Source organism: Elephas maximus, chromosome 1 (genome assembly GCF_024166365.1).
Source record: "Elephas maximus indicus isolate mEleMax1 chromosome 1, mEleMax1 primary haplotype, whole genome shotgun sequence".
NCBI lineage: Eukaryota > Metazoa > Chordata > Mammalia > Proboscidea > Elephantidae > Elephas > Elephas maximus.
Window position 1 is genome coordinate 87832011 of NC_064819.1, and position 25956 is coordinate 87857966.

The 25956-nt window shown below is 37.4% G+C and overlaps 1 protein-coding gene across 1 annotated transcript; it reads left to right on the forward strand.

Annotated features, from left to right (window-relative positions):
- Positions 1-300: 300 nt before the first annotated feature.
- On the forward strand, positions 301-1251 carry LOC126075860 (olfactory receptor 10C1-like). The gene has a single exon (XM_049884072.1). The coding sequence runs from the start codon at positions 301-303 to the stop codon at positions 1249-1251; it is 951 nt and encodes a 316-aa protein (XP_049740029.1).
- The last annotated feature ends 24705 nt before the right edge of the window (positions 1252-25956 follow it).

Below are 25956 nucleotides of genomic sequence, written 5' to 3' on the forward strand. Positions count from 1 at the left end.
ATTAAAGGAGAGGATGAAGAAAGAATTGATCTGGAATCTTCTATTTTTCATTTTATGCTTAGGTAACAAAGTGTATTTTGGACACATCTGCTGAGAAAGTGAGCATACAAAAGGATTTGGGTCTGAAAGTATATGAGGATGAGTATAATTTCAAAACCTCTGAATTTTAGAATTACTGGCAAGTAATTGTGGACCATATAATCTCTTTGACTTAGCAGAGCTCTTTAAAAGCAATATAACAATTTGTCTCCCTCATCTGAAGGTACCCTTCTGATCACTTTGCCTTTTATTTTCCAGGTCATGAACCTCAATTGCTCCTTGTGGCAGGATAATGTCATGTATGTCAAACACTTTGCATTTGCCAAATTCTCTGAGGTCACTGAAGAGTGTTTCCTCCTGTTTACCCTCATCCTACTCATGTTCTTAGCATCACTGACAGGAAATGCCCTCATAGCCCTCGCCATCTGGACCAACCCAGTCCTCCACACTCCCATGTACTTCTTTCTGGCCAACTTGTCCCTCTTGGAGATTGGCTACACCTGCTCTGTCATACCCAAGATGCTGCAGAGTCTTGTGAGTGAGGCTCGAGGGATCTCTCGGGAGGGTTGTGCCACACAGATGTTTTTCTTTATATTATTTGGTATCAGTGAATGCTGCCTTTTGGCAGCCATGGCTTTTGACCGCTATATGGCCATATGCTCCCCACTCCACTATGCAGCACAAATGAGTCGTGGGGTGTGTGCCCATTTGGCAATGGTTTCTTGGGGGGTGGGATTCTTGGTCGGTCTGGGCCAGACCAACTATATTTTCTCCTTGGACTTCTGTGGTCCCTGTGAGATAGAACACTTCTTTTGTGACCTCCCTCCTATCCTGGCACTTGCTTGTGGGGATACATCCCACAATGAGGCTGCATTCTTTGTTGTGGCCAGCCTTTGTATTTCCAGCCCATTTTTACTGATCATTGCTTCCTATGGCAGAATTCTAGCTGCCGTGCTGGTCATGCCATCGCCTGAAGGCCGCCACAAAGCTCTTTCTACCTGTTCTTCCCACCTCCTGGTAGTAACACTATTCTATGGTTCAGGATCTGTTACCTACCTGAGGCCCAAAGCTACCCATTCACCAGGAGTTGACAAACTCCTAGCCCTTTTCTATACAGTGGTGACATCCATGCTCAACCCCATCATCTATAGTTTAAGGAACAAGGAAGTCAAGGCAGCCCTCCAGAGAACTCTGGGAAGAAAAAAGTTTTGACTCATGGGTCAGTGTGTGAGAATCGTGAAAATCTGCTCTTTGGAAAGGTTCCACACACAGCCCAGGAAAAAGTAAACAACAACCAAAAAACCCAAACCTGTTGCTGTCAAGTCAATTTAGACTCATAGTGGCTCTATAGGACAGAGTAAAGCTGCCCCACTGAGTTGGTGGATTTGGACCGATGACCTTTTGGTTAGCAGCCAAACTCTTGACCACTACAGGTTTCCCCTGTCTTGTAAGGAGCTTCTTTAGTAACAGTAACTGTAATTTTGGGGCCATCTATGTACTCAGAACTAAAGTCTTCATTGTTAAATTCTGAAAGGAATTTGAATACTGGAAATTTTTTAAAGGTGAGTCCAGCACTAGCCAGGTTTCCTAAAACATTTTTGTCTCAGCACAGAGTATAAATTGCTAGGCTTTATCTCGGAAGGCTGGCAGATTCTCACTCAACAGGCTTAGCATTTTGTCACCCCCGAAGGGCCTGTCTGACCTCACCCTGGTCACAAGAGGGCATGTGTCCTCATATATTTGTCCCACATGACTTTTAATTTCCTAATAACTGCATGAAATACACTATATCATTCAATATAAAAAAGGTTTTAAGAACTTGTTCAACTTTAGTTATTGATGGAGCTCTGGTGTGTGGTGGTTAAGCATTGGTTGCTAACCAAAAGGTCATCTGTTCAAATCCACCAGCTGCTCCCAGGAAACTCCATGGAACAGTTCTACTCTGCCATTTAGGGTCACTATGAATTGGAATCAGTGCAACTGTAATGGAATGAATTAGTTATTGGTACATCATATAATGCCAAAGATGTCTTTTTGTGAGTGTGTGTGATAGTTAAGGTTGTGTGTCAACTTGGCTGGGCCATGATTCTCAGTATTTTGGCAGTCATATGATCTGATTAATTCTATGATGAGATTTGGTATAATGTGACCACCTCCATGATGGGATCTGCTGTGACTAGGCAGTCAGGCGAAAAGGAGTTTCCTTGGGCATGTGACCTGCATGGAATATAAGCGGACAATCTGGTTACGCTCATAGGCTTTTGCTTGTTCTGGATCTTGCAGCTGACTCTTGTTTGTCTGACTTGCAGTTCTTTGGACTTGCACCAGCAATTTACCTGTGGTGTTGCCTGTACATACTGGGAGTCATTGATCTTCATAGCCTGTGAACAAGAGCCCTGCTCACTGACCTGCTGATCTTGGGTTTGCCAACCCTTTTGGCTACATGAATCAGGAGAAGCCTCTATCCTGGCTCACAGATTTGGGATGTTGCAGCCTCTGCAAGCATGCGAGCCATTTCCCTGGTTTAAATCTCTCTCTGTATATACTTCTACACTTTACTCATTTTGCTTCTCTAGAGAACCCAGCCTAAGACACTGTGGAAACCATAAAAATATTGCTGTTGTTGTTAGGTGCCATTGAGTCAGTTCCGACTCATAGCAGCCCTATGCACAACAGAACAAAACACTACCAGTCTGGAGCCATCCTTAATATCGTTGTTATGCTTGAGCTCTTTCTTGCAGCCACTGTCTCAATCCACCTCGTTGAGGGTCTTCCTCTTTTCCGCTGACCCTGTACTCTGCCAAGCATGATGTCCTTCTCCAGGGACTGATCCCTCCTGACAACTTGTCCAAAGTATGTAAGATGCAGCCTTACCATCCTTGCCTCTAAGGAGCGTTCTGGCTGTACTTCCTCTAAGACAGATTTATTCATTCTTTTGGCAGTCCATGGTATATTCAATATTCTTCGCCAGTACCACAACTCAAAGGCATCAATTCTTCTTCAGTCTTCCATGGCTTGGGTCAGGCACATGTTAGTCTTCAGGGTGATATCTTTGCTCTTCAACACTTTGAAGAGGTCCTTTGCAGCAGATTTACCCAGTGCAATGCGTCTTTTGATTTCTTGACTCCTGCTTCCATGGCTGTTGATTGTGGATTCATGTAAAAAGAAATCCTTGACAACTTCAACTTTTCTCTGTTTATCATGCTGTTGCTCATCGGTCAAGTTGTGAGGATTTTTGTTTTCTTTATGTTGTAGTGCAATCCATACTGAAGGCTGTGGTCTTTGATCTTCATTAGTAAGTGCTTCAAGTCCTCTTCACTTTCAGAAAGCAAGGTTGTGTCATCTGCATAACACAGGCTGTTAACGAATCTTCCTCCAATCCTGATGCCCCATTCTTCTTCATATAATCCAGCTTCTCTGATCATTTGCTCAGCATACAGATTGAATAGGTATGGTGAGAGAATACAACCCTGACACACACCTTTCCTGACTTTAAACCAATCAGTATCCCCTTGTTCTGTCCTAACAACTGCCTCTTGATCTATATAAAGGTTCCTCATGAGCACAATTAAGTGTTCTGGAATTCCTATTCTTTGCAATGTTATCCATAATCTATTATGATCCACACAGTTGAATGCCTTTACATAGTCAGTAAAACACAGGTAAACATCCTTCTGGTATTCTCTGTTTTCAGCCAGGATCCATCTGACATCAGCAATGATATCCCTGGTTCCACATCCTCTTCTAAAACTGGCCTGAATTTCTGGCAGTTCCCTGTTGATATACTGCTGCAGCCGTTTTTGAATGATCTTCAGCAAAATTTTGCTTGCGTGTGATATTAATGGTATTGTTCTATAATTTCCACGTTCGGTTGGATCACCTTTCTTGGAAACAGGCATAAATATGGCTCTTTTCCAGTCAGTTGTCCAGGAAACTGTCTTCCATATTTCTTGGCATAGACGAGTGAGTGCCTCCAGTGCTGCATGTTTTCTGAAACATCTCAATTGATATTCCATCAATCCCTGGAGCCTTGTTTTTTGCCAATGCCTTCAAAGCAGCTTGGACTTCTTCCTTTAGTACTATCAGTTCCTGACCATGTGCCACCTCATGAAATGGCTGAACATTGACTAATTCTTCTTGGCATAATGACTCTTTGTATTCCTTCCATCTTCTTTTGATGCTTCCTGCATCGTTTAATATTTTCCCCATGGAATCCTTCACTATTGCAACTCGAGGCTTGAATTTTTTCTTCAGTTCGTTCTGCTTGAGAAACACCGAGCGTGTTCTTCCCTTTTGGTTTTCCATTTCCAGCTCTTTGCACATGTCATTATAATACTTTATTTTTTTTTCTTGAGCCACCCTTTGAAATCTTCTGTTCTTTTACTTCATCAGTTCTTCCTTTTGCTTTAGATGCTCGACTTCCGAGACCAAGTTTCAGAGTCTCCTCTGATATCCATCTTGGTCTTTTCTTTCTTTCCTGTCTTTTCAGTGACCTCTTGCTTTCTTCATGTATGATGTCCTTGATGTCATTCCACAACTTGTCTGGTCTTCAGCACTAGTGTTCAATGCATCAAATCTATTCTTCAGATGGTCTTTAAATTCAGGTGGGATATACTCAAGGTCATATTTTGGCTCTCGTGGACTTGCTCTGATTTTCTTCAGTTTCAGCTTGAATTTGCATATGAGTAATTGATGGTCCATTCCACAGTCGGCCCTTGGCCTTGTTCTGACTGAAGATATTGAGTTTTTCCATCGTCCCTTTCCACAGATGTAGTCAATTTGATTTCTGTGTGTTCCATCTGGCGAGGTCCATAGTCACCATTAATGTTGGTGAAAGAAGGTATTTGCAATGAAGAAGTTGTTGGTCTTGCAAAATTCTATCATTCGATATCCGGCATTGTTTCTATCACCACGGCCATATTTTTCAACTACTGATCCTTCTTCTTTGTTGCCAATTTTCACATTCCAATCACCAGTAATTACCAATGCATCTTGATTGCTTGTTTGATCAACTTCAGACTGCAGCAGCTGATAAAAATCTTCTATTTCTTCATCTTTGGCCCTAGTGGTGGTGCTTAAATTTGAATAATAGTTGTGTTAACCCCCACTTGTCTGTCAGCTTGTCATACTGTGGGGGCTTACGTGTTGCTGTGATGTTCGAAGCTATGCCACCAGTATTCAGATACCAGCAGGGTCACCCATGGAGGACAGGTTTCAGCTGAGCTTCCAGACTAAGACAGACTAGGAAGAAGGACCTGGAAGTCTACTTCTGAAAAGCATTAGCCAGTGAAAACCTTATGAATAGCAGCGGAACATTGTCTGATATAGTGCTGGAAGGTGAACCCCCCAGGTTGGAAAGCACTCAAAAGATGACTGGGGAAGAGCTGCCTCCTCAAAGTAGAGTCGACCTTAATGACATGGATGGAGTAAAGAATTCAGGACCTTCATTTGCTGAGGCAGCATGACTCAAAATGAGAAGAAACAGCTGCAAACATCCATGAATAATCGGAACCTGGAATGTACGAAGTGTGAATCTAGGAAAATAGGAAATCATCAAAAATGAAATGGAACACATAAACATTGATATCCTAGGTATTAATGAGCTGAAATGGACTGGTAATGGCCTTTTTGAATTGGACAATCGTATAGTCTACAGTGCTGGGAATGACAACTCAAAGAGGAATGGTGTTGAATTCATTGTCAAAAAGAATGTTTCAAGATCTATCCTGAAGTACAACACTGTCAGTGATAGGATAAATTATAAAAATATGTAAACATGAAAAAAATAAAGCAAACTCTTATGTTTCAGAAGTATTTGTTACAGAATATTAAAGGAAAAGTTTGAAAATTTTAATCAAAATTTCCTATGTTGAAAATGCTTTAAGAAGAAGGAGAAATAATATTCAAGGTTGGGAGAAGAAAACTGAACTAAAATATTTCTCAAGATTTTATGTAATCAAAAAAATATTACATATGTACAAATGAATCCCAACTCTGTATTTCTGGATATTATCCAAAGACTTGCCCTTAAGAGAAATGAATATAATTATAAGACAATTCAATGGCTGTAAGCACCTATATGGAGTCCCTGGGTTGTGCAAATGGCTGACACATTCAGCTTTGAACTCAAAAGACCGAATACACCCAGAGGCAACTTGGAAGAAAGGCCTGACAATCTACTTTGGAAAAATCAGCTATAGAAAACTTCTGGAGCTTAATTCTACTATGACACATATGGGGTCACCATGAGTTGGAATTGGCTTGATGGCAACTGATTAGGAACCTATAAAGGCATTTCCTTGGATTTGAACATCTGGTTCTCAGGGAGATACTGTGTTAACACTTGATATGTGAAGGATTATTAACTACGCATACAGTAGTTATAATGCAACAAAGATGGGAGTACTGTGACTGCTACCATGATTTAGCTTAAGGTTGTCCCAAAAGAAAGTAATCCAATCTTCTCTCAGAGTGTGATATTTCTAGTTAGGATATTTCTAACAGGCAACAGTAGCGATGTTCACTAAGGACCAAGGCATGTGTTTTGCCTAATATTACTACCTTGCTACAAACTGTCCAATTCATTCATTTGAACATAATACTGTTAGAGTTCTATTTGCATGCATGTACAATATTAACAATGGAAACAACTTAAACATGCAAAAATAACTGACTGGTTAACAATTATGCAATAGTTATAGGGAAGAATTATATGTAGGCATTAGAGATAATTTAGAAGTATTTTTATTAATCTAGAAAACATGAATAATTTATTAAGTATTAAAAGAAGCTAAAATATGATTTATAGACTATGAACCATTTTTTTTAAGAAATTTATAAATAACTTTGAAAGGATCCAAAAGAAATGTTAACAGTAGTTTCTCTAGGCAGTCATGTTATGAGTGACTTATTTCTGTTCTAAAGTTTCTCCGATAAACACGCAGTTGTTAAGCTTTTGCCTGCCAACCAAAAGGCTGACAGTTCAAATCCACCAGCTGATCCTTGGAAACCCTATGGAGCTATTCTACTCCATCCTATAGGATCACTGTGATTCAGAATTGACCGGACGGCAATGAGTTTTTTGATTTCTATGTGATACAAAGAGTAAAACATTTAATTGTGGACATTTTTTCCTTAAAATGAATATAATACATATTTTCAGAGAATAGTTGTAAATTACACAAAGTATAAAGGTTAAAATTTAATTGATTTAAATTTGTACAACCAAGGAACATCCATTGCAAATGTCTGATTATTTTATTTTAGCCATTTTCTTTCTGCTATGTTTATAGTTATTTCTTATTATAGATTGTGTTGCCAAAACATACATTGTTTTGAAAACAATTAAACATAAAAACACCCAAAATGAACATTTTAATGTTTTACATATCTATATTATCATTTATTAACTTACCCTTAACATTTTCCATATTAAATATTCTCAAATTATTGGTGATAGAAATTCTTTTCTAACTTTGATCATTATACTGTGTGTCATTTGGTCTCCAAGAACCTTTGATGCACATTTTTCTCAGCACCAACTATAACAACAATGGTAACGACTACCATTTGTTTCATGGTCTCAATGTACCAACCCTGTTATTAATTACTAGGGGAAAAAATTAAATATTTGATACCTTGAAGACACCGTGTTAACAAAGTGATCACAGTTAATATATTGATGTCATATATCCTCTGTTATGATAAACTGAGAAGTACAGAGCATCCCTTCTGCAGTATTCTTGCCAAAAATGTATAACCTCAATCCCATGAGAAAATTTTATACAAACTCAAATAAAGAGATGTTCTACAAAACAACTGACAAGTATTCTTCAAAAGCGTTGACTCACAGAGACCCCATGCACATGGATCTTTGCCAAGATAGACCACATTTTAGGTCGCAAAGGAAGTCTTGACAAATTTAGGAAGATTAGAATCATGCAAAGTGTTGTCTCTGACCACAATGGAATGAAGCTACAAATCGATAACAGAAAAAAAAAAAAAAACTATAAAATGCACAAACCTATGGAAATTAAACAACACATTATTAAACCACCAGTGGGCCAAGGAAGAAATCAAAAGAGAAATCACAAATTTCTTAGGGTCAAATGAAAATGAAACCACAACATACCAGAACAGCAAAGGCCGTATTCAGAGGGAAAAATAGTAATAAATGCCTGTATAAAAAAAAGATCTTAAATAAACAGCGTAACTCTACAACTTGAGGAACTAGAGAGAGAAGAGCAAACTAAGCCTACATTTACCAAAAGAAAATGAGTAACAATGATCAGGGCAGAAATAAATGAAATTGAGGAGAGAAAAACAATAGTTGATTTCATTCCTGTGTGTTCCATCTGGCAAATTCTAGGAGTATAGTTGCCATTTATGTTGGTGAAAAAAAGACATTTGCAATGAAGAAATCATCGGTCTTGCAAAACTCTATCACACAATCTCCAGCAATGTTTCTATCACCAAGGCCATATTTTCCTACTACCCATCCTTCTTTGTTTCCAACTTTTGCATTCCAATCACCAGTAATTATCAATGTGTCCTGATTGCATGTTCCATCAATTTCCGACTGCAGAAGCTGGGAAAAATCTTCAATTTCTTCATCTTTGGCCTCAGTGGTTGATTCATCAATCTGAGTAATAGTCATATTAACTGTTCATCTTTGTAGGTGTATGGATAGTATCTTCTCACTGACAGTGTTGTACTTCAGGATAGATCTTGAAGTGTTCTTTTCAAGGATGAATTCAAAGCCATTCCTCTTCAAGGTGTCATTCCTGGAATAGTACACCATATGATTATTTGATTCATAATGGCTAGTACCGCCCATTTCAGCCCCTTAATGCCTAGGATAGTGGTATTTATGCATTCCATTTCATTTTTGATGATTTCCAATTTTCCTAGGTTCATACTTCGTACATTCCAGGTTCCGATTCTTAATGGATGTTTGCAGCTTTTTCTTTTCATTTTGAGTCGTGCCACAGCAGCAAATGAAAAAAAAGCTGGACTATATGAAAAAGATTGGATTGTATTCTCAGGATTGGAGAAAGACTCATTAACAATCTGCATTTCACTATGCAGATGACACAAGCTTGCTTGCTGAAAGTGAAGAAGACTTGAAGCACTTACTAATGAAGATCAAAGACCACAGCCTTCGGTATGGATTACACTTCAGCATAAAGAAAACAGAATCCTCTCAACTAGACCATTAAGTAGCATCATGGTAAATGGAAAAAGATTGAAGTTGTCAAGAATTTCATTTTACTTGGTCCACAATCAACACCCACGGAAGCAGTATCAAGAAATCAAAGGACACGTTGCAATGGGCAAATCTGCTGCAAAAGACCTCTTTAAAGTTTGAAAAACAAAGATGGCACCTCGAAGACTAAGGTTCATCTGACCCAAGCCATGTTTTTTTCAGTCACTTTGTATGTATGAGAAGCTAGACAGTGGGTAAGGAAGACTGAATAAGATTTGTTGCCTTTGAATTGTGGTTTTGGTGAAGAATATTGAATATACCATAGACTGCTAAAAGAATGAACAAGCCTGTCTTGGAAGAAGTACAATCAGAATACGCCTCAGAAACAAGGACAGTGAGACTATGTCTTACATATTTTGGACTTGTTGTCAGAAGGGATCAGTCCCTGGAGAAGGACATTATGCTTGGTAAAGTACAGTGTCAGTGGAAAAGAGGATGACCCTCAATGAGATGGATTGACACAGTGGCTGCAACAATGGGCTCAAGCATAACAACAATTGTGAGCATGGAGCAGGATTGGGCAGTGTTTCGTTCTGTGGTACACAGGGTTGTTTTGAGTTGGAACCAACTCAATGGCACCTAACAGCAACAACAACAGCGTATGACCTAGTAAATCCATTCCTAGTTATATACACGAAAGAGTTGAAAGACTCAAACACATACTTGTACGCCCATGTTCATTGCAGCACTATTCACAATAGTGAAAAAGTAGAAACAACCTAATGCTATCAATGGATGAGTGGATAAACAAAATGTGGTACATACATATAACGGAATACTACTCAGCCAGTAAGAAAAATGAAGCCTTGATGCATGTTACAATATGGACAGAGCTTGAAGACATTATGTTGAGTGAAATAAGACAATCACAAAAAGACAAGTATTGCATGACCTAACTTATATAGGAAATGTATAGAGATCAAAGTTCATTAGTGGTTACCAGGGGCAGGAGGAAGGGAAAAGTGGGGAAGTTATTGCTTATGGAAAACTGACATTTGGTTAAGAGTGATGGAAAAATTACGTTGATTAAGGGTAAAATCAAACAACTAATTAATGTATTTACTTTCAATAAGTTGTACATTTTTAAAAAGTTGAATTGGCAAAAGTCGTGTGATACATGTATTTACAATATTGACAACAAACAAACAGACACAAAAAGAGTAGCTGCTGAAGCTGCTTATGTACAACCAAACACCTCATGGGATTTGGCTCCGTGGTTTCGAGGTTTAGGGTCATGTTTTCATAGAGCGTCCATATTAACTGGCCTGATGTGATTAGGCCTAATACCTCCTATTTTGTTGCATAGTGCTTGTGGTCTTAAAAGCTTGCAAGCAGGCATCCAAGGCACAACAGTTGGTCTCTATTTGTCTGGAGCAACAGAAGAAGAAGGGGAGTCAGGAATAGGAGGGGGAAATGGAATGTATGACTAATTGCCTCCATGAACAACTGCCTCCACTGCCACAAGGCCAGAACTGGATGGTGACTGCCTACCACTACTAAATATTTTTGTCACAGATTCTCTAGAAGAATCGAGATCAAAGGGAAGAAAATGTAGAACAGAAATGCAATTCTCATGGAATCCAGATTTTCTGGAGCCAAGGAGGCTGAATGAATTGCTGAAACTATTGTCGTGAGATAATCTTTAAAATGTTAAACCTTAAACCCAAAATATTCCCTGAAATCATCTTAAAATCAAACAATAGTTTAGCTTAACTAGTAAAGAATGACTGTCTTGAGCTTTGTGCTCTTTTAAGATCTATCTATGTGGGATCAAATTGACCACACCAATTCAAAAGATAGAAAGGAAATAATACTGAGTTTATGTTATTGGGGGAAAAACAACTTGGAAAGGAGGGTGAGAGTGGTTGTACAACTCATAAAATGTAATCAATGTTACTGAATTGTGCAAGTAGGAATTGTTGAATTGGTATGTGTTCCACTGTGTATATTCAACAACAAAAATAAAATTATTTTAAAAATGTAAAAAAATATGAAAAGCATTAAAAATTTATATTCTTACGATGGATGTAAGGTTACCATTTTATCATTTTCTTTATACTTTTGTCTGTTTTAAATTACATGATTTTAAATGACTCAGGGAATTACATTGCTTATTAGGCGTTAGCCTTCCCTAATCCACCAATGAAAATTTGATGTAAATGTGATCACATTTATTAATCTATTAGTGACACATTTATTAACGTCAATTGGATTATATTATGTGAACAGAGAAGCACAAAATCTAGATAGATAAGTGACATTTTAGATGGCTTTCTGACTAGATCATGCTTTTCTTCTCCAATATTTATATGCTTTTAATTTTTTTGAAACCACCTCGTTCAACTTCATGCTGTATTTGGCTACATTTATTTATTTGTATTAAAATGATTCCTAGTGACAATTCCTGTTAAAGCTTTCATTTCTTTACCCCTCACAAAAAATTGTAAAAAGTAACATGCAACAAATATGCCTCAGCAGCATCTAGTAATAAAGCCAACAGAAATCTTGATAACTTCTATAAATAAATATTTTGAAGATATAGAAAACAAGGCCAATATCTTCAAATTCAAAAATTACCAAAATTGTTAAGTGTATTACTAGAACAGATAACAATTTTATATTCAATGTGAAAAAATTTTTGTATATTTAATCAAATTATAATATCAGTAAAAATACCATGCAAATGACAAATACAGATATTTTGTATTGTTTTTACAATTTACTTTCATCAAATTTAAATATTCAGGATTAACAATGAGAGTTAAACTTGTGCTTGCATATTTAGCTAGGAATTCAGGTATACAGCTAAAGTGCCAATCAAAAGAGATTGAGAGCTATTCTATTCTGATGAGGGATGCATAAGGGGAAACATTCAGGCTCATGGCACATTGCTCTTGGGGTCTTCCTCTGTGGTTGGAATCGACTCAATGGCAATGAATTAGATTTTTGGTTCTATACCTATATTTATTTTTTCATAGAATATTTACAAAGTAGCCAAAAAAGAGACAGGAGGGTGAAAAGGATTTAGAATAGGTAACTTCAGAATGTCATTAAAAGGATATTTCACACCAACTTTTATTTAGGTGATTTAGCTGCACTCCTAAACGAGAGGAGAAACCATGATGAGATATACCTAAAAGTTCCCAGCATATGAGGAATTGCATGACTATATCTCACATTTCTCCCTAACTTGGGTCTCTTACCAGCAGCCGTTTCAGAGCCCACTTAACCTCTTTGTTTCTCAAAGTGTAGATCAAAGAATTCAGTGAGGAAGTCACTGTAATATAGAAGAGGGTAAAGAATTTACTGTGCTTCTGTGTGCTGTGTGTACTAGCATTGTATGTATGCATGTAGACAGAAATTTTAGTCCCAGAGAACAAAACCATAACAACCATATGAGACCATAGGTCCCAAATGCTTTAATTGGCCTTAAACTGATTTTATCCTCACCACAGTCCTCACAATGCAGCCGTGTTGTTGTTGTTAGGTGCCTTTGAGCTGATTCTGACTCATAGTGACCCTGTGTACAATAGCATGGAACACTGCATGGTCCTGCGCCTTCCTCACACTTGTTGTTATGCTTGAATCATTGTTGCACCCACTGTGTGAGTCCATCTTGTTGAGGATCTTCCTCTTTTTTAATGACCCTCTACTTTAGCAAGCATGATGGCCTTCTCTAGGGACTGATCCATCCTGATAACACCTCCAAAGTCTGTGGGATGCAGTCTCTTCATCCTTGCTTCTAAGGAATATTCTGGTTGTACTTCCTCCAAGATAGATTTGTTGGTTTTTTTTTTTTTGCTGTCCATGTTATATTCAATATTCTTCACCAACACCACAATTCAAAGGTGTCAATGTTTTTTCAGTCTTCCTTATTTATCATCCAGCTTTTGCATGCATATGAGGATATTGAAAACACCATAGCTTGGGTCAGGTGCACCTTAGTCTTCAACATGACGTCTTTGCTTTTCAACACTTTAAAGAGATCTTTTGCAGCAGATTTGCCCAATGCAAGGTATCATTTAATTTCTTGACTGCTGCTTCCATGGGTGTTGATTGTGGATTCAAGTGAAATGAAATACTTGACAACTTCAGTCTCTTCTCCATTTATCATAATGTTGCTTATTGGTCCAATTGTAAGGGTTTTTGTTTTCTTTATTGGGGGGTAATCCACACTGAAGGCTGGCAACTTTGATCTTCATCAATATGTGCTTCATATCCTCTTCACTTTGAGCAAGCAAGGTTGTGTCATCTGCATAATGCAGGTTGTTAATGAGTCTTCCTCCAATCTGATGCCCCATTCTTCTTTATATAGTCAAGTTTCTCTAATTATTACTCAGTACACAGACTGAATAGGTATGAAGAAAGGATAAAACCCTGACACACACACTTCCTGACTTAAAACCATAAAGTATCCTCTTGTTCTGTTTGAATGACTGCCACTTGATCTACGTAGAGTTTCCTCAGGAGCACAATTAAGTGCTCTCGATTTCCCATTCTTCACAATGTTATTCATAATTTATTATGATCCACACAGTTGAATGCCTTTGCATAGTCAATACAAAAAAAAAAAAAAAAACCACAGGTAAACATCTTTCTGGTATTCTCTGCTTTCAGCCAGAATCCATCTGACATCAGCTATGGTATCCCTGGTTCCATGTTCTCTTGTAAATGTGGCTTGGATTACTGGCAGCTTCATATCTGTATACTGTTACATGGGCTTTTGAATGATCTTCAACAAAATTTTACTTGTATGTGATACTAATGATATTATTTGATAATTTTATTATTTGGTTGGATCACCTTTCTTGGGAGTAGGCATAAACACAAATCTCTTCCAGTCAGTTGACCAGGTAGCTATCTTTCAAATTTCTTGGCATAGAAAGTGAGCACTTCCAGCACTGCACCTGTTTATTGAAACATGGCAGTTGGCATTCAGTCAATTCCTAGGGCCTTGTTTTTTTGCCAGTGCCATCAGTGTAGCTTTAACTTCTTCCTTCAGTACCATAGGAGGCCAAAATAAGTCCCAGCAGTATAACCACACATAGGACACTATCTATGGAGAGCTCATTTTCCAGGAAGGCCGTGTCCACACAGGCAATTTTAATGAGGGTGGGTTCCTCACACATAAAATCATCCACTGTGTGGCTGATTATTATTTAATGCTTCATATTGTATGGATTTAGTGTTTCAGCTTAACTGGTAATTCTAAGATCTTTAAATTTGGAAGTTTAAATTACTTGATTTAATTTATATCTAATTTCGCATTCCTGAGCAATCTCTGAATTAAGTAGAGAAGACAAAAAACTTGTAACCAAATACCATTTTAAATTTACCCTTTTCTCTTATGTTTATACATTACAGAATGCCCATTGAGTAACAGACTGAACAAACACATAGCTGAATTTGGATAATGTTAACTCATGAAGTTCTCCCCCCCACAAATGAATAATTCTGTTTAGTTTAATTCATCATATACATATACCGTACTAACACAGAAGCGAAAAAGATATAACCATATGGGGTTTTCTTCCCTAACCCAACTCCTGTCATGAATGTCCAGTAATAATGTACCCATGGACTTGCTATTTGACACTCTGGCTCTCAGTGTATTGAACTTTCCCTCACCCTCATTAACAGCTTTAATCTACATAGTCATGGAATAATAATGCACTTTCCCTTCTCTGGAATTCATCCTCTCACCCTTTTCCACCCAGACTTTCTACCAAATAATGAGGGGGAAGCTGACTACTCCAACAAAGAAAGGGGTCGATGTTGGCTAAAAGAAGTTTTTGCCCAGCTTTGTGATTCAAACTAGACTTTTCAAAGTTGGTAGAGTGACAGTGGTCTTGAAAGCCAGAATTTTTTTTTTCTTCTGTTTAAGTTTTTTTTTTTCCTTTCTTTCTTTTTTTTTTTTATTGTACTTTACATGAATGTATACAGGGAAAATTAGTTTCTCATTAAAAAAAATTAATATACTTATTGTTTAGTGACATTAGTTGCAAACCCCACAACATCTTTGAGTTTCACATTACCAGCTTTCCTGTCCTCTCCTCATTTCTCATCCCTGTCCCTGAGCTGCTATGCCCATTTAGTCTCATTTTGTTTTATAAGCCTGTCTAATCTTTGGCTGAAGGGTGAACCTCAGGAGTAACTTCAGTACTGAGTTAAAGGAGTGTCCAGGGGCCATTCTCTTGGGATTTCTCCAGTCTGGTCAGCCCAGAAAGTCTGGTCTTTTTTTGTGAGTTAGAATTTTGTTATATATTTTTCTCCAGCCTATTTCTGCGATCATCTATTGTGATCCCTGTCAGAGCAGTTTGTGGTGGTACCTGGGCACCATCTAGTTGTGCTTGACTCATTCTGGTGGGGGCTGTGGTAGTTGTGGTCCATTAGTCCTTTGGACTAATCTTTCCATTAGTCTTTGGCTTTCTTCATTGTTCCTTGCTCCCGATGGAGTGAGAGCAGTGGAATATCTTAGATGGCTACTCACAAGCTTTTAAGACCCCATATACTACCTCACCAAGGTAGGATGTAGAACATTTTCTTTATTAGCTATGTTATGCATATCGACCTAGATGTCCACAGAGACCATGGTTCCCAGGCCCTGGCCCAGTAATTCGGTCCCTCAGGGAGTTTGAATGTGTCTACGAAGTTTCCATGACCTTGCCTGGTCAAGTTGTATTGACTTCTCCAGTATTACCACTCACCAAAGTTATCACCTATTGATTGTCTAGTTAGTATTCTTGCCTTCCCATCCTTTCGCTCCCACCCTAGTAACCACCAAAGATTGTTTCTTTCCTTGTGTAAATCTTTTCACAAGTTTTTTATAATAGTGGTCTCATACAGTATTTGTCCTTTTGTGATTGACTTATTACAGTTGGCATAATCCCTTCCAGATTCATCCATATTATGAGATGTTTTGCAGATTCATAATTGTTCTTTATTTTTGAGTAGGATTCCATTGTGTGTATGTACCATAGTTTGTTTATCCACTCATTTGTTGATGGGCACTTAGGCTGTTTCCATTTTATTGATACTGTGAATAATGCTGCAATGAACATGGGTGTGCATATGTCTATACCTGTGATGGCTCTTAGTTCTCTAGAATATATTCCTAGGAGTGGGATTGCTGGATCACATGGTATTTCTATACCTAGCTTTTTAAGAAAGTGCCATATCTTTTTCCAAATGATTGTACCATTTTATATCCGCACCAGAAGTGCATAAGAGTTCAAAGCTCCCAACAGCCTCTCCAACATTTGTTATTTTCTTTTTTTTTGATTTGTGCCAGTAATGTTCATGTGAGATGGTATCTCATTGAAGTTTTGATTTGCATTTCTTAACGGCTAGTTATCTAGAACATGTCCTCATGGGTCTGTTAGCTGTCTGAATGTCTTCTTTGGTGAAGTGTCTGTAGATTTTAGAGATTAGAGCTTTGTAGGTTTTGCCATAGTCAAACATTTTTTTCCCAATCTGTAACTTCTTTTTTTTTTTTTACTCTTTTGGTCAAATCTTTTTATGAGCATAAATATTTAATTTTTAGAAGATTCCAGTTATCTAGTTTGTCTTCTGGTGTTTGTATATTGTTAGTTATGGTCTGTATGTTATTTATGCCATGTATTAGGGTCTCTGGTATTGATCCTGTCTTTTCTTCTATGATCTTTATAGTTTTTGGTTTTATATTTAGGTCTTTCATCCATTTTGAATTAGTTTTTGTGTATGGTATGAGGGATGGGTCCTGTTTTATGTTTTTACAAATGGACATACTATTTTGCCAGCACCATTTGTTACAAAGATTGTCTTTCCCATTTAATGGACTTTGGGCCTTTGTTAAAGATCAGGTAATTGTAGGTAGATGGACTTACATCCAGATTCTTTTCCATTGGGCAATGTGCCTGTCGTGAGTAGCAGTATCGGGCTGTTTTGTATAGTAGGTTCTAAAGTCCAGTATTGGAAGTCCTCCTACTTTATTCTTCTTCAATTATGCTTTACTTATCTAGGGATTCTCTCCTTTCCATGTAAAGTTAATGATTAGATTTCCCATCTCATTAAAGAATGCTGTTGGATCGGGATTACATTGTATTTGTAGATTGTTTTGGGTAGAATTGACGTTTTCACAATATTGAGTCTCCGTATTCATTCATGAGCATGGTACGTTTTTCCATCTATGTAGGTCTCGTTTGGTTTCTTGCAGTAATATTTTGTAGTTTTCTTTGTATAGGTCTTTTACATGCCTGGTTAGATTCATTCCTAAGTATTTTATTTCTTTAGGGGCTATTATTGCTTTCCTGATTTCCTTTTCATAGTTCTCTTTATTGTTGTATAGGAATCCAAATGATTTTTGTTTATCCTGTATTCTGCTAGTGTGCTGACCCTTTCTATTAATTCCATTAGTTTCCTTGTGCAGTCCTTTGAGTTCTCTATGTATAGTACATCATCTGCAAATAAGGGTAGTTTTACTTATTCCTTTCCAGTTTGGAGTTGTTTACGTCTTTATATTGCCATATTGCTCTGGCTAGGACTTCCATCAGAATGTTAAATAGGAGTGGTGATAAAGGACATCCTTCTCTTCTTCCTGTTCTCAGGGGGAATGTATTCAGCTTCTCTTTGTTAAGAATGATGTTGGCTGTTGATTTTGTATGTTGATTTTATATATGTTGTTTATTATGTGGAGGAATTTCCATTCTATACCTATTTCATTGAGAGTTTTTATCAGGAATGCTTTTTCTGCATCGATTGAGAAGATCGCGTGATTTTTTCTTCTGTTTATGTGGTGGACTACATTGATTGATCTTCTAATGTTGAACCATTCTTGCATACCTGCTATGAAACCCACTCTATTGTGGAGTTTTTTTTTTTTTTTTTAATTATGGTGAATTCTACTGGCTAGAATTTTGTTGAGAATTTTTGCATCTATATTCCTGAGAGATATTGGTGTGTAATTTTCTTCCTTTTTTTTTTTTTTTTTTTTGTGATGTGTTTTCCTAGTTTTGGTATCAGGTTACGCTGGCTTCTTTTTCTATGTTCTGAAACAGTTTAAGTACTACTGGTGCATGCTCCTCTCTGAATGTTTGGTAGAAATCTCCAGTGAAGCCATCTGGGCCAGGGTTTTTTGTTGTTGTTGGGAGTTTTTTTTTTACTTTTCAATCTCTTCTCTCCTTATGGGTCTGTTCAGATTTTTAATCTCAGTTTGTGTTATTTTAGGCAGGTAGTGTGTTTCTAGAAATTTTTCATTTTCGTCTAGGTTTTCATATTTGTTGAAGTATAGTTTTTCCTTACTCTCTTAGGGTACTTTTTATTCCAGTTGGGTCTGTTGTAATGTCCCCAACTTCATCTCTTATTTGAGTTATTTTCATCCTTTCCTTTTGTCAGTTTGGCCAAAGGTTTTCCAATTTTGTTGATCCTTTCAAAGAATCAACTTTTGATTTTGTCGATTCTCTCTATTGTTTTTCTATTCTCTATTTCAGTTATTTCTACTTTGATCTTTATTATTTCCTTTCTCCTGGTGGCTGTGGGCTTCTTTTGCTCTTCTCTCTGTATTTTTTTAAGTTGTGTAGCTAATGTTTTGATTTTGTCTTTTTCTTTTTTTAAGATTAGTGTGTCTCTTGCTATTAGTTGACTTCTGAGCATTGTCTTTATTCTGTCCCAGAGGTTTTGGTGTGATGTATTTTCTTTCTGTTTAGATTCTAGTACAACTTTTATTTCATCTTTGATTTCTTGTGTTACCCAGTGGATTTTAAGCAAGGTGTTTTTCAGTTTCCACATATTGGATTTTTTTTCTCTTACTTTTCCTGTTATTAATTTCTACTTTTATGATGTTGCAATCAGGGAAGATGCTCGTATTATCTCAGTGTTTTGGATTTTATTGAGGTTTGCTTTGTGGCCTAAGGCATGGTCTATTCTGAAAAAAATGTTCCATGTGCACTGAAAAGAATGTATATTTTGCTGCTGTTGGGTGAAGTGTTCTACATATGTCTCTGAGGTCAAGTTGGTTTATTGTGTATCTTCTGTATCTTTGTTGAGTTTCTTTCTAGATGTCCTGTCCTTTACTGAGAGTGGTGTATTGAAGTCTACTATTATTGTGGAACTATCAATTTCTTTTTTCAGTGCTGATAGTTTATTTTATGTATTATGTACTGTGTCATTGGGTGTGTAGATATTTATTATGATTTTGTCCTCATGATGGACTGTCTCTTTAATCATTATATAATGCCCCCCTTGCCTTTTACAGTAGGTTTTGCTTTGAAGTTTATTTTATTTGAGATTAGAATTGCCACTCTCTTTTTTGGTTGCTGTTTGTTTGATATATTTTTTTCTATCCTTTGATTTTTAATATATTTTTCTGTTTGTTTCTAAGGTGTGTCTCTTATAGAAAGCATATTTGTGGGTCCTTTTTTTAATCCATTCTATCAGTGTCTGTCACTTCATGGGTGCATTTATGCCATTTACATTCCGTGTGATTATTGATAGGTGTGAGTTTGTTGCTGTCAATTCATAGTGCTGGCATTTTCTTTGTTCCTCTTACTCTTCTGTGCTGAATTCCGCTTGCTTGTAGATTTCTTTCGTTTTTGCAGATTTTGTGTTTACTAGGACTTTATATTTTATTCTTTATTTGAAGAGAATATTCTTAACTAATTCTTGTACATTTGGATTGGTGTCTTAGTTATCTAGTGCTGCTATAGCAGAAATACTATAAGTGGATGGCTTTAACAAAGAGAAATTTATTTCTTTATGGTAAAGTAGGCTAAAATCCAAATTCAAGGGAAGGTTTCTCTCTCTGTCAGCCTTCTCATCAATCTTTCCCCAGACTAGGAGCTTCTTCATGCAGGTACCCTGGGTCCAAAGGATGTGCTGTGCTCCTGGCACTGCTTTTTTGGTGGTATGAAGCCCCCCAGTCTGCTTATTCCCCTTCCTGTTTTGTCTCTTGAGAGAGAAAAAGTGATGTTGGAAATACCCCAGGGAAACTCCATTTTTACATTGGATCAGGGATGTGACCTAGCTAAGGGTGTTACAACCCCTTCCTAATCCTCCTTAACATAAAAATTGTAATCACAAAATGGAGGACAACCACACAATACTAGGAATCATGGCCTAGCCAAATTGATACATATATTTTTTGAGGGATATAATTCAATCCATGACTTTTGGTTTCTATAAAATCCCTTAATTTCTTTTTATCTGGAAATACCCTAATCTCACCATTATATTTCAGCAAGAATTTTCTAGGATATGTTATCCTTGGTTGGTAGTTTTTTTTTTTTTCTTTCAATATTCTGTATGTGTCCTCCCATTGTCTTCTTTCCTGCATGGCTTCTGCTGAGTAATCAGAGTCTAGTCTCATTGTTTCCCCTTTGTATGTGACTTTTTTGTTTTTTTCAGGTTGTGCTTAAGATTCTTGCTTTGGCTTTGGCTTTAGCAAGTGTGATTATGATGAGTTTTGGTGACTTTCTTTTGGGGTCTATCCTATATGAGGTTTGTTGAGCTTCTCGATGGTTGACTTTTCATTTTTTACGATTTTACAGAAGTTTTCAATCATCCAATCTTCAACGATCCTCTCTGTGTCTTCCATTTTTTACCCCTATTCTGGAACTCTGATCACATACCAATTTTTGCTTTTGATTTTGTCTCACATCATTCTCAGGGCTCCTTAATTTTTCCTTGTTCTTTTTTCTAATTTTTCCTCAAACAAAGTGGTATCCAAGGATCTGTCTTCAACTTCACTGATTTTGTTTTCTGTTGTTTCAGTTTTGCTCCTGAAACTTTCCATTGCACTGTCCATTTCTGAAATCTTGTTACGTTTTGGATTTCTAATTGCTGTTTTTGTATGATTTTTAGTTACTTTAACATTTGTTTCCTGTATTATTTTCCTGAATTCTTCCATTGTTTTGTCTGTCCTTTCCATGATTTTATCTGTATTTTCTGTGATTTTGTCTATTTTCTCCTTATTTTTGTCTGCATTTTCCTCCATCTGTTGGAGAACCTGAATATTATAGTTTTGAATTCCCTATCTGGTAGTTCCAGTACCTTTTCGTTTAGCAGATGGTCTTCTGTAGTTTTATTTTGTTCACTTTCTGGAGCCATCCTTTCCTTTTATATATATATATATATATTTATATTTATGAATTCAGCAGTGGGGGTGGGGTACACCCAGTGATGCCATTTATTGATGGTTTTCTATCTGAGTGGTGTGGTACCTGTGGATAATGGACTTGGGTGGCACACAGGGCTAGGCTGGCAAAAGAAAGGAAAGAAAAGAGGGAAAATGAGAAAAGAAACTAATAAACAATTAAAAATAAAAATAAATAAATACAACAATGACAAAAAATGGTGGTGGGAGAGTTTGCCATGGAATGGGTGGAATTAGGGTAGTGGTGAGCTGAAGTCTCTCTCACGAGGTTACATGTCATGGCTTATCAGGAAGGGTGAAGAGTATAATGCCTAGGTGGGAAGGAGAAGTAAAACGAGGAGAAAGAGAAAGAAAAATATAAAATATGGTGCTGAGGGAACTAGCCTGTGGAGGTGGCACAGACCAAGAGGCTCTCCAGTTGAGTGGTACAGCACAGCCAACCAAGAAGTTGGGAGTGGTACACAGGACTGAGATGAGAGAAAGGAATGGAAGGGAGTGAGAGGGAAAGAAGAAACAACACCAGCAAAATAAATAAGTAAAATGGCCCTGAAAGAGGTGGTCAGTGACAGTGGCGCATACCCAGGGAGGTCATGTGCAGTGACTATCCAACTGAGCTGTGCAGCACAGCTCCTCCAGAAGGGGTAGGGACAGTGCACAGGGTTGGATGGGCAGGAGAAAGAAAAGGAAAGAAAGGAAGGAGAGAGGAAAAAAAACAGAAAAAAAGAAGGAAAAAAAAAAGAAGAAAGCAAACAAGCCAAAAAAATCACGGTTTGTCAAGAAGGGGAGGGGATGGTACATAGGCTAGCTAGGCAGGAGAAAGGAAAAGAAGGAAGTGAGAGAAAGAGAGAGAAGCAACAAAAAAGAAAGCCCCCAAATAATAATAATAATAAAAACACAAACAAAAATGCATAGAAAAAACAAATAAACAAGAAAATGATGCTAAAAGACCCTGCCAGTGGGGGCAGCACAGACCCTTGTGGCAGTGAACTGGTGTCTCTCCACCTGAGCAAGCTTGGACCATTGGAAAGCTTCAGAGGCCATGTAAAGGGAGGAAAGGTGCGGGGTTGGAAAGCATGTATTTCTGATTACTGGATACCGTGTCTCCTGCTTGGATAGATTGGTTAACCTGCATGAAATGTGCAAAAATTTCATCATCACATTCAAATTTAGTTTGGATAGTTATGAGATAATGGATATAAGTGATAGAAAACTGTGTAGTGAAGAATTTTTTTGATAGGAAAAGTAATGATGGTCTCCAATTATGACATCGTGGATATATCCAAGTGGATCACTAGGGAGAAGGTGTATGATAGTCAACTAGCACGATTGAATCGCATGTAGCTTGTCTATTCAAATTTTTTAAGAATCATAAATGTAGAGATATGTAAATCTATTATCTTCTCTATGGAAGATTTTTTCAGCTTTCATGTTTCCTATCTCTGTAAAAGACACCTAATTGTTTGAGAAATAAACCTGTAACCCATTATTGACTCTTCCTTGTCACTCTCCACAGCTAGCTAGTCAATCATCACGTCCTGTTGATTCTAACTCCTAAGTATTTCTAGAGTCTAAGAATATAAATCTTCCCTGCCTCCACCAAACCATACTTCTTAGAGCATTGCAACAGCTCTCAAACCAGTTTCCATATATCAACCTATTCCTTGCCAATCCATTCGGCAATTTGAGGCCAAAGTTTTTTTTTGTTTTTAATACAAACAACATATCAGTTACCTCTCCCTCCTCAGCTCTGTTGTCATTTGGCCTGTTTAGAACACCCTTTGGATAAATCCAAATCTTTAGGATAATTTAAACACTTCTCTTCCTTCCCTTGCTTGCCTACTATTACAAAATAATCCTATGATACCACATTTTCCTCTTCTTCTCAATGGCTTTTCAGCATTAAACCTTCGTATGTTATTTTTTCAGCCTAAAATAATCTCCTTACCTTGAACCTCACCGTGTTTACTGTTTAACTCCTATTCATCTTTTATTTCTCTATTTAAATGCTACTTGCTAAGAAAGGTTGTCTGATTGTCATAAGCAAAAATGCAGTACTTATTATTTTAATCAAATTTCCAAAACATGCTTTATGTTTTTTTAATCTCCATCTCCTTCAGTAGAAGATCAGCAGTGACCTATGCCATGGAAGAGCTACGAAATTAATTAGCAATGTTGTGTAAGGCAATCTAACGGACTTGTTATTCTGCTCCTCTATAATATGAAGTTATATAAAGGAAAATATAGATTACATCCCAAACAAAAATTCAATGAAATCTGTCAAAGAATAGAATTTTGAAAAGCTTTTGCAACTTTAATTAATATAAAAATAAAATATCCAATAGCTCATTTTTACAATATAAGAAAAATTTTGTAGGAAACTATTCAATATGTAGATGGTATTTATTAAGTTAATATCTCAGCCTCTACAAAAAGGTCACCTATTTGAATCCACCAGTTTCTCCTTGGAAACCCTATGTGGCAGTTCTACTTTGTCCTATAGGATTGCTGTGAGTCAGAAGTCACTCATTGGCAAAGGTTTTTATTTTTTTAGATTATTTACTAAATAAAACATGATAATGTATTTCATATTTCATCTCACCATGATATTTGTAAATACACTTGTCAGCATAAGGTATGGCAATAATATTATTTTATTAAAAATAAAAATGTATATTCCTTATGAGCTACATTTACTATCGACTGCTGATACCCATTGCCATCAATATGATTCTGATTCATATTGGCCTTATAGTACAGACTAGAACTGCAACATAGGGTATACAAGGCTGTAATCTTTACAGAACCAGATGAGCACATCTTTCTCCCTAGGAGCACCTGGTGGTTTCTAATTCCTCAACCTTTCCATTAGCACTGTGTTTAAACACAGCACAACCAGGGCTCCTTTTCAACAAAGATAGAATAATAGTTATAAAGAAGCTATTCTTTCTACCTTCCTTTTTTTTCCCTTTTACTTCTAGTTTTACAATATGTTCTTGAGGAAGAAGGGGCAGATTTGCAAAAAAAAAAAAATAAACTTTTGCAATAACCAAGAAGTCATTAATTATTAATGAGCTCTTGTATTGGTTATGTCTCCAAATCTTTCAGCAATTCTCAAAGAAATTTCTTCATAATTTTATTTTCCTCCTGAGGTCAGACAGGTTTGTCTTTTCTCTCTTTCTGTCTCTGTACACATCCCCAGTCCTCACCTTCAGGATCAACTTCTCTCAAGCGAATTTCTGATTTTGTTTGTCTCCCACTATGCAACATTGACTTGATAGCAAAATGTTTGGTTTTGGGCTTTGGACCCAACACATATATTTTTACACTTGTCTTTTTCCTTTCCTTTTCTTTTTTTTTTTTTTTAATTTTTGTTGTGCTTTAAATGAAAGTTTACAAATCAAATCAGCCTCTCACACAAAAACTTATATACACCACGCTACATACTCCCAATTGCTCTCACACTAATGAGACAGCCCGTTCCCTCCCTCCACTCTCTTTTTGTGTCTATTTTGCCAACTTCTGACCACCTCTACCCTCTCTTCTCCCTTCCAGGCAGGAGATACCAACATAGTCTCAAACGTCCACCTGATCCAAGAAGCTCACTCCTCAACAGCATCCCTCTCCATCTCATTGTCCAGTCCAATCCCTGTCTGAAGAGATGGCTTTGGGAATGGTACCTGTCCTGGGACAACAGAAGGCCTGGGGGCCATGACCACCAGGGTCCTTCTAGTCTCAGTCAGACCATTAGGTCTGGTCTTTTTATGAGAATTTGGGGTCTGCATTCCACTGCTCTCCTGCTCCCTCAGAGGTTCTCTGTTGTGTTCCCTGTCAGGGCAGTCATTGGTTGTAGCCAGGCACCATCTAGTTCTTCTAGTCTCAGGCTGATGTAGTCTCTGGTTTATGCGGCCCTTTCTGTCTCTTGGGCTCATAATTGCCTTGTGTCCTTGGTGTTCTTCATTCTCCTTTGCTCCAGGTGGGTTGAGACCAATTGATGCTTCTTAGATGGCCACTTGCTGGCATTTAAGACCCCAGATGCCCCTCTCCAAAGTGGGATGCAGAATGTTTTCTTAATAGATTTTATTATGCCAATTGACTTTGATGTCCCCTGAGACCATGGTCCCCAAACCCCTGCCCCTGCTATGCTGGCTTTTGAAAAAAAAAAAAAAAACTAGTGCGAAGCATTCAGTTTATTCAGGAAACTTCTTTGTTTTTGATTTAGCCCGGTTGTGATGACCTCCCCTGTATTGTGCGTTGCCTTTCCCTTTACCTAAAGTACTTCTTATCTACTATCTAATTAGCAGATACCATCTCCCACCCTCCCTCTCTCCCCCCTCTCATAACCATCAAAGAATATTTTCTTCTCTGTTTAAACAATTTCTTGAGTTCCTATAATAATGGTCTTATACAATATTTGCCCTTTTGCAACTGACTAATTTCACTTAGCATAATGCCTTCCCGATTCCTCCCTGTTACGAAATGTTTCACAGATTCATCACTGTTCTTTATCAATGAATAGTATTCCATT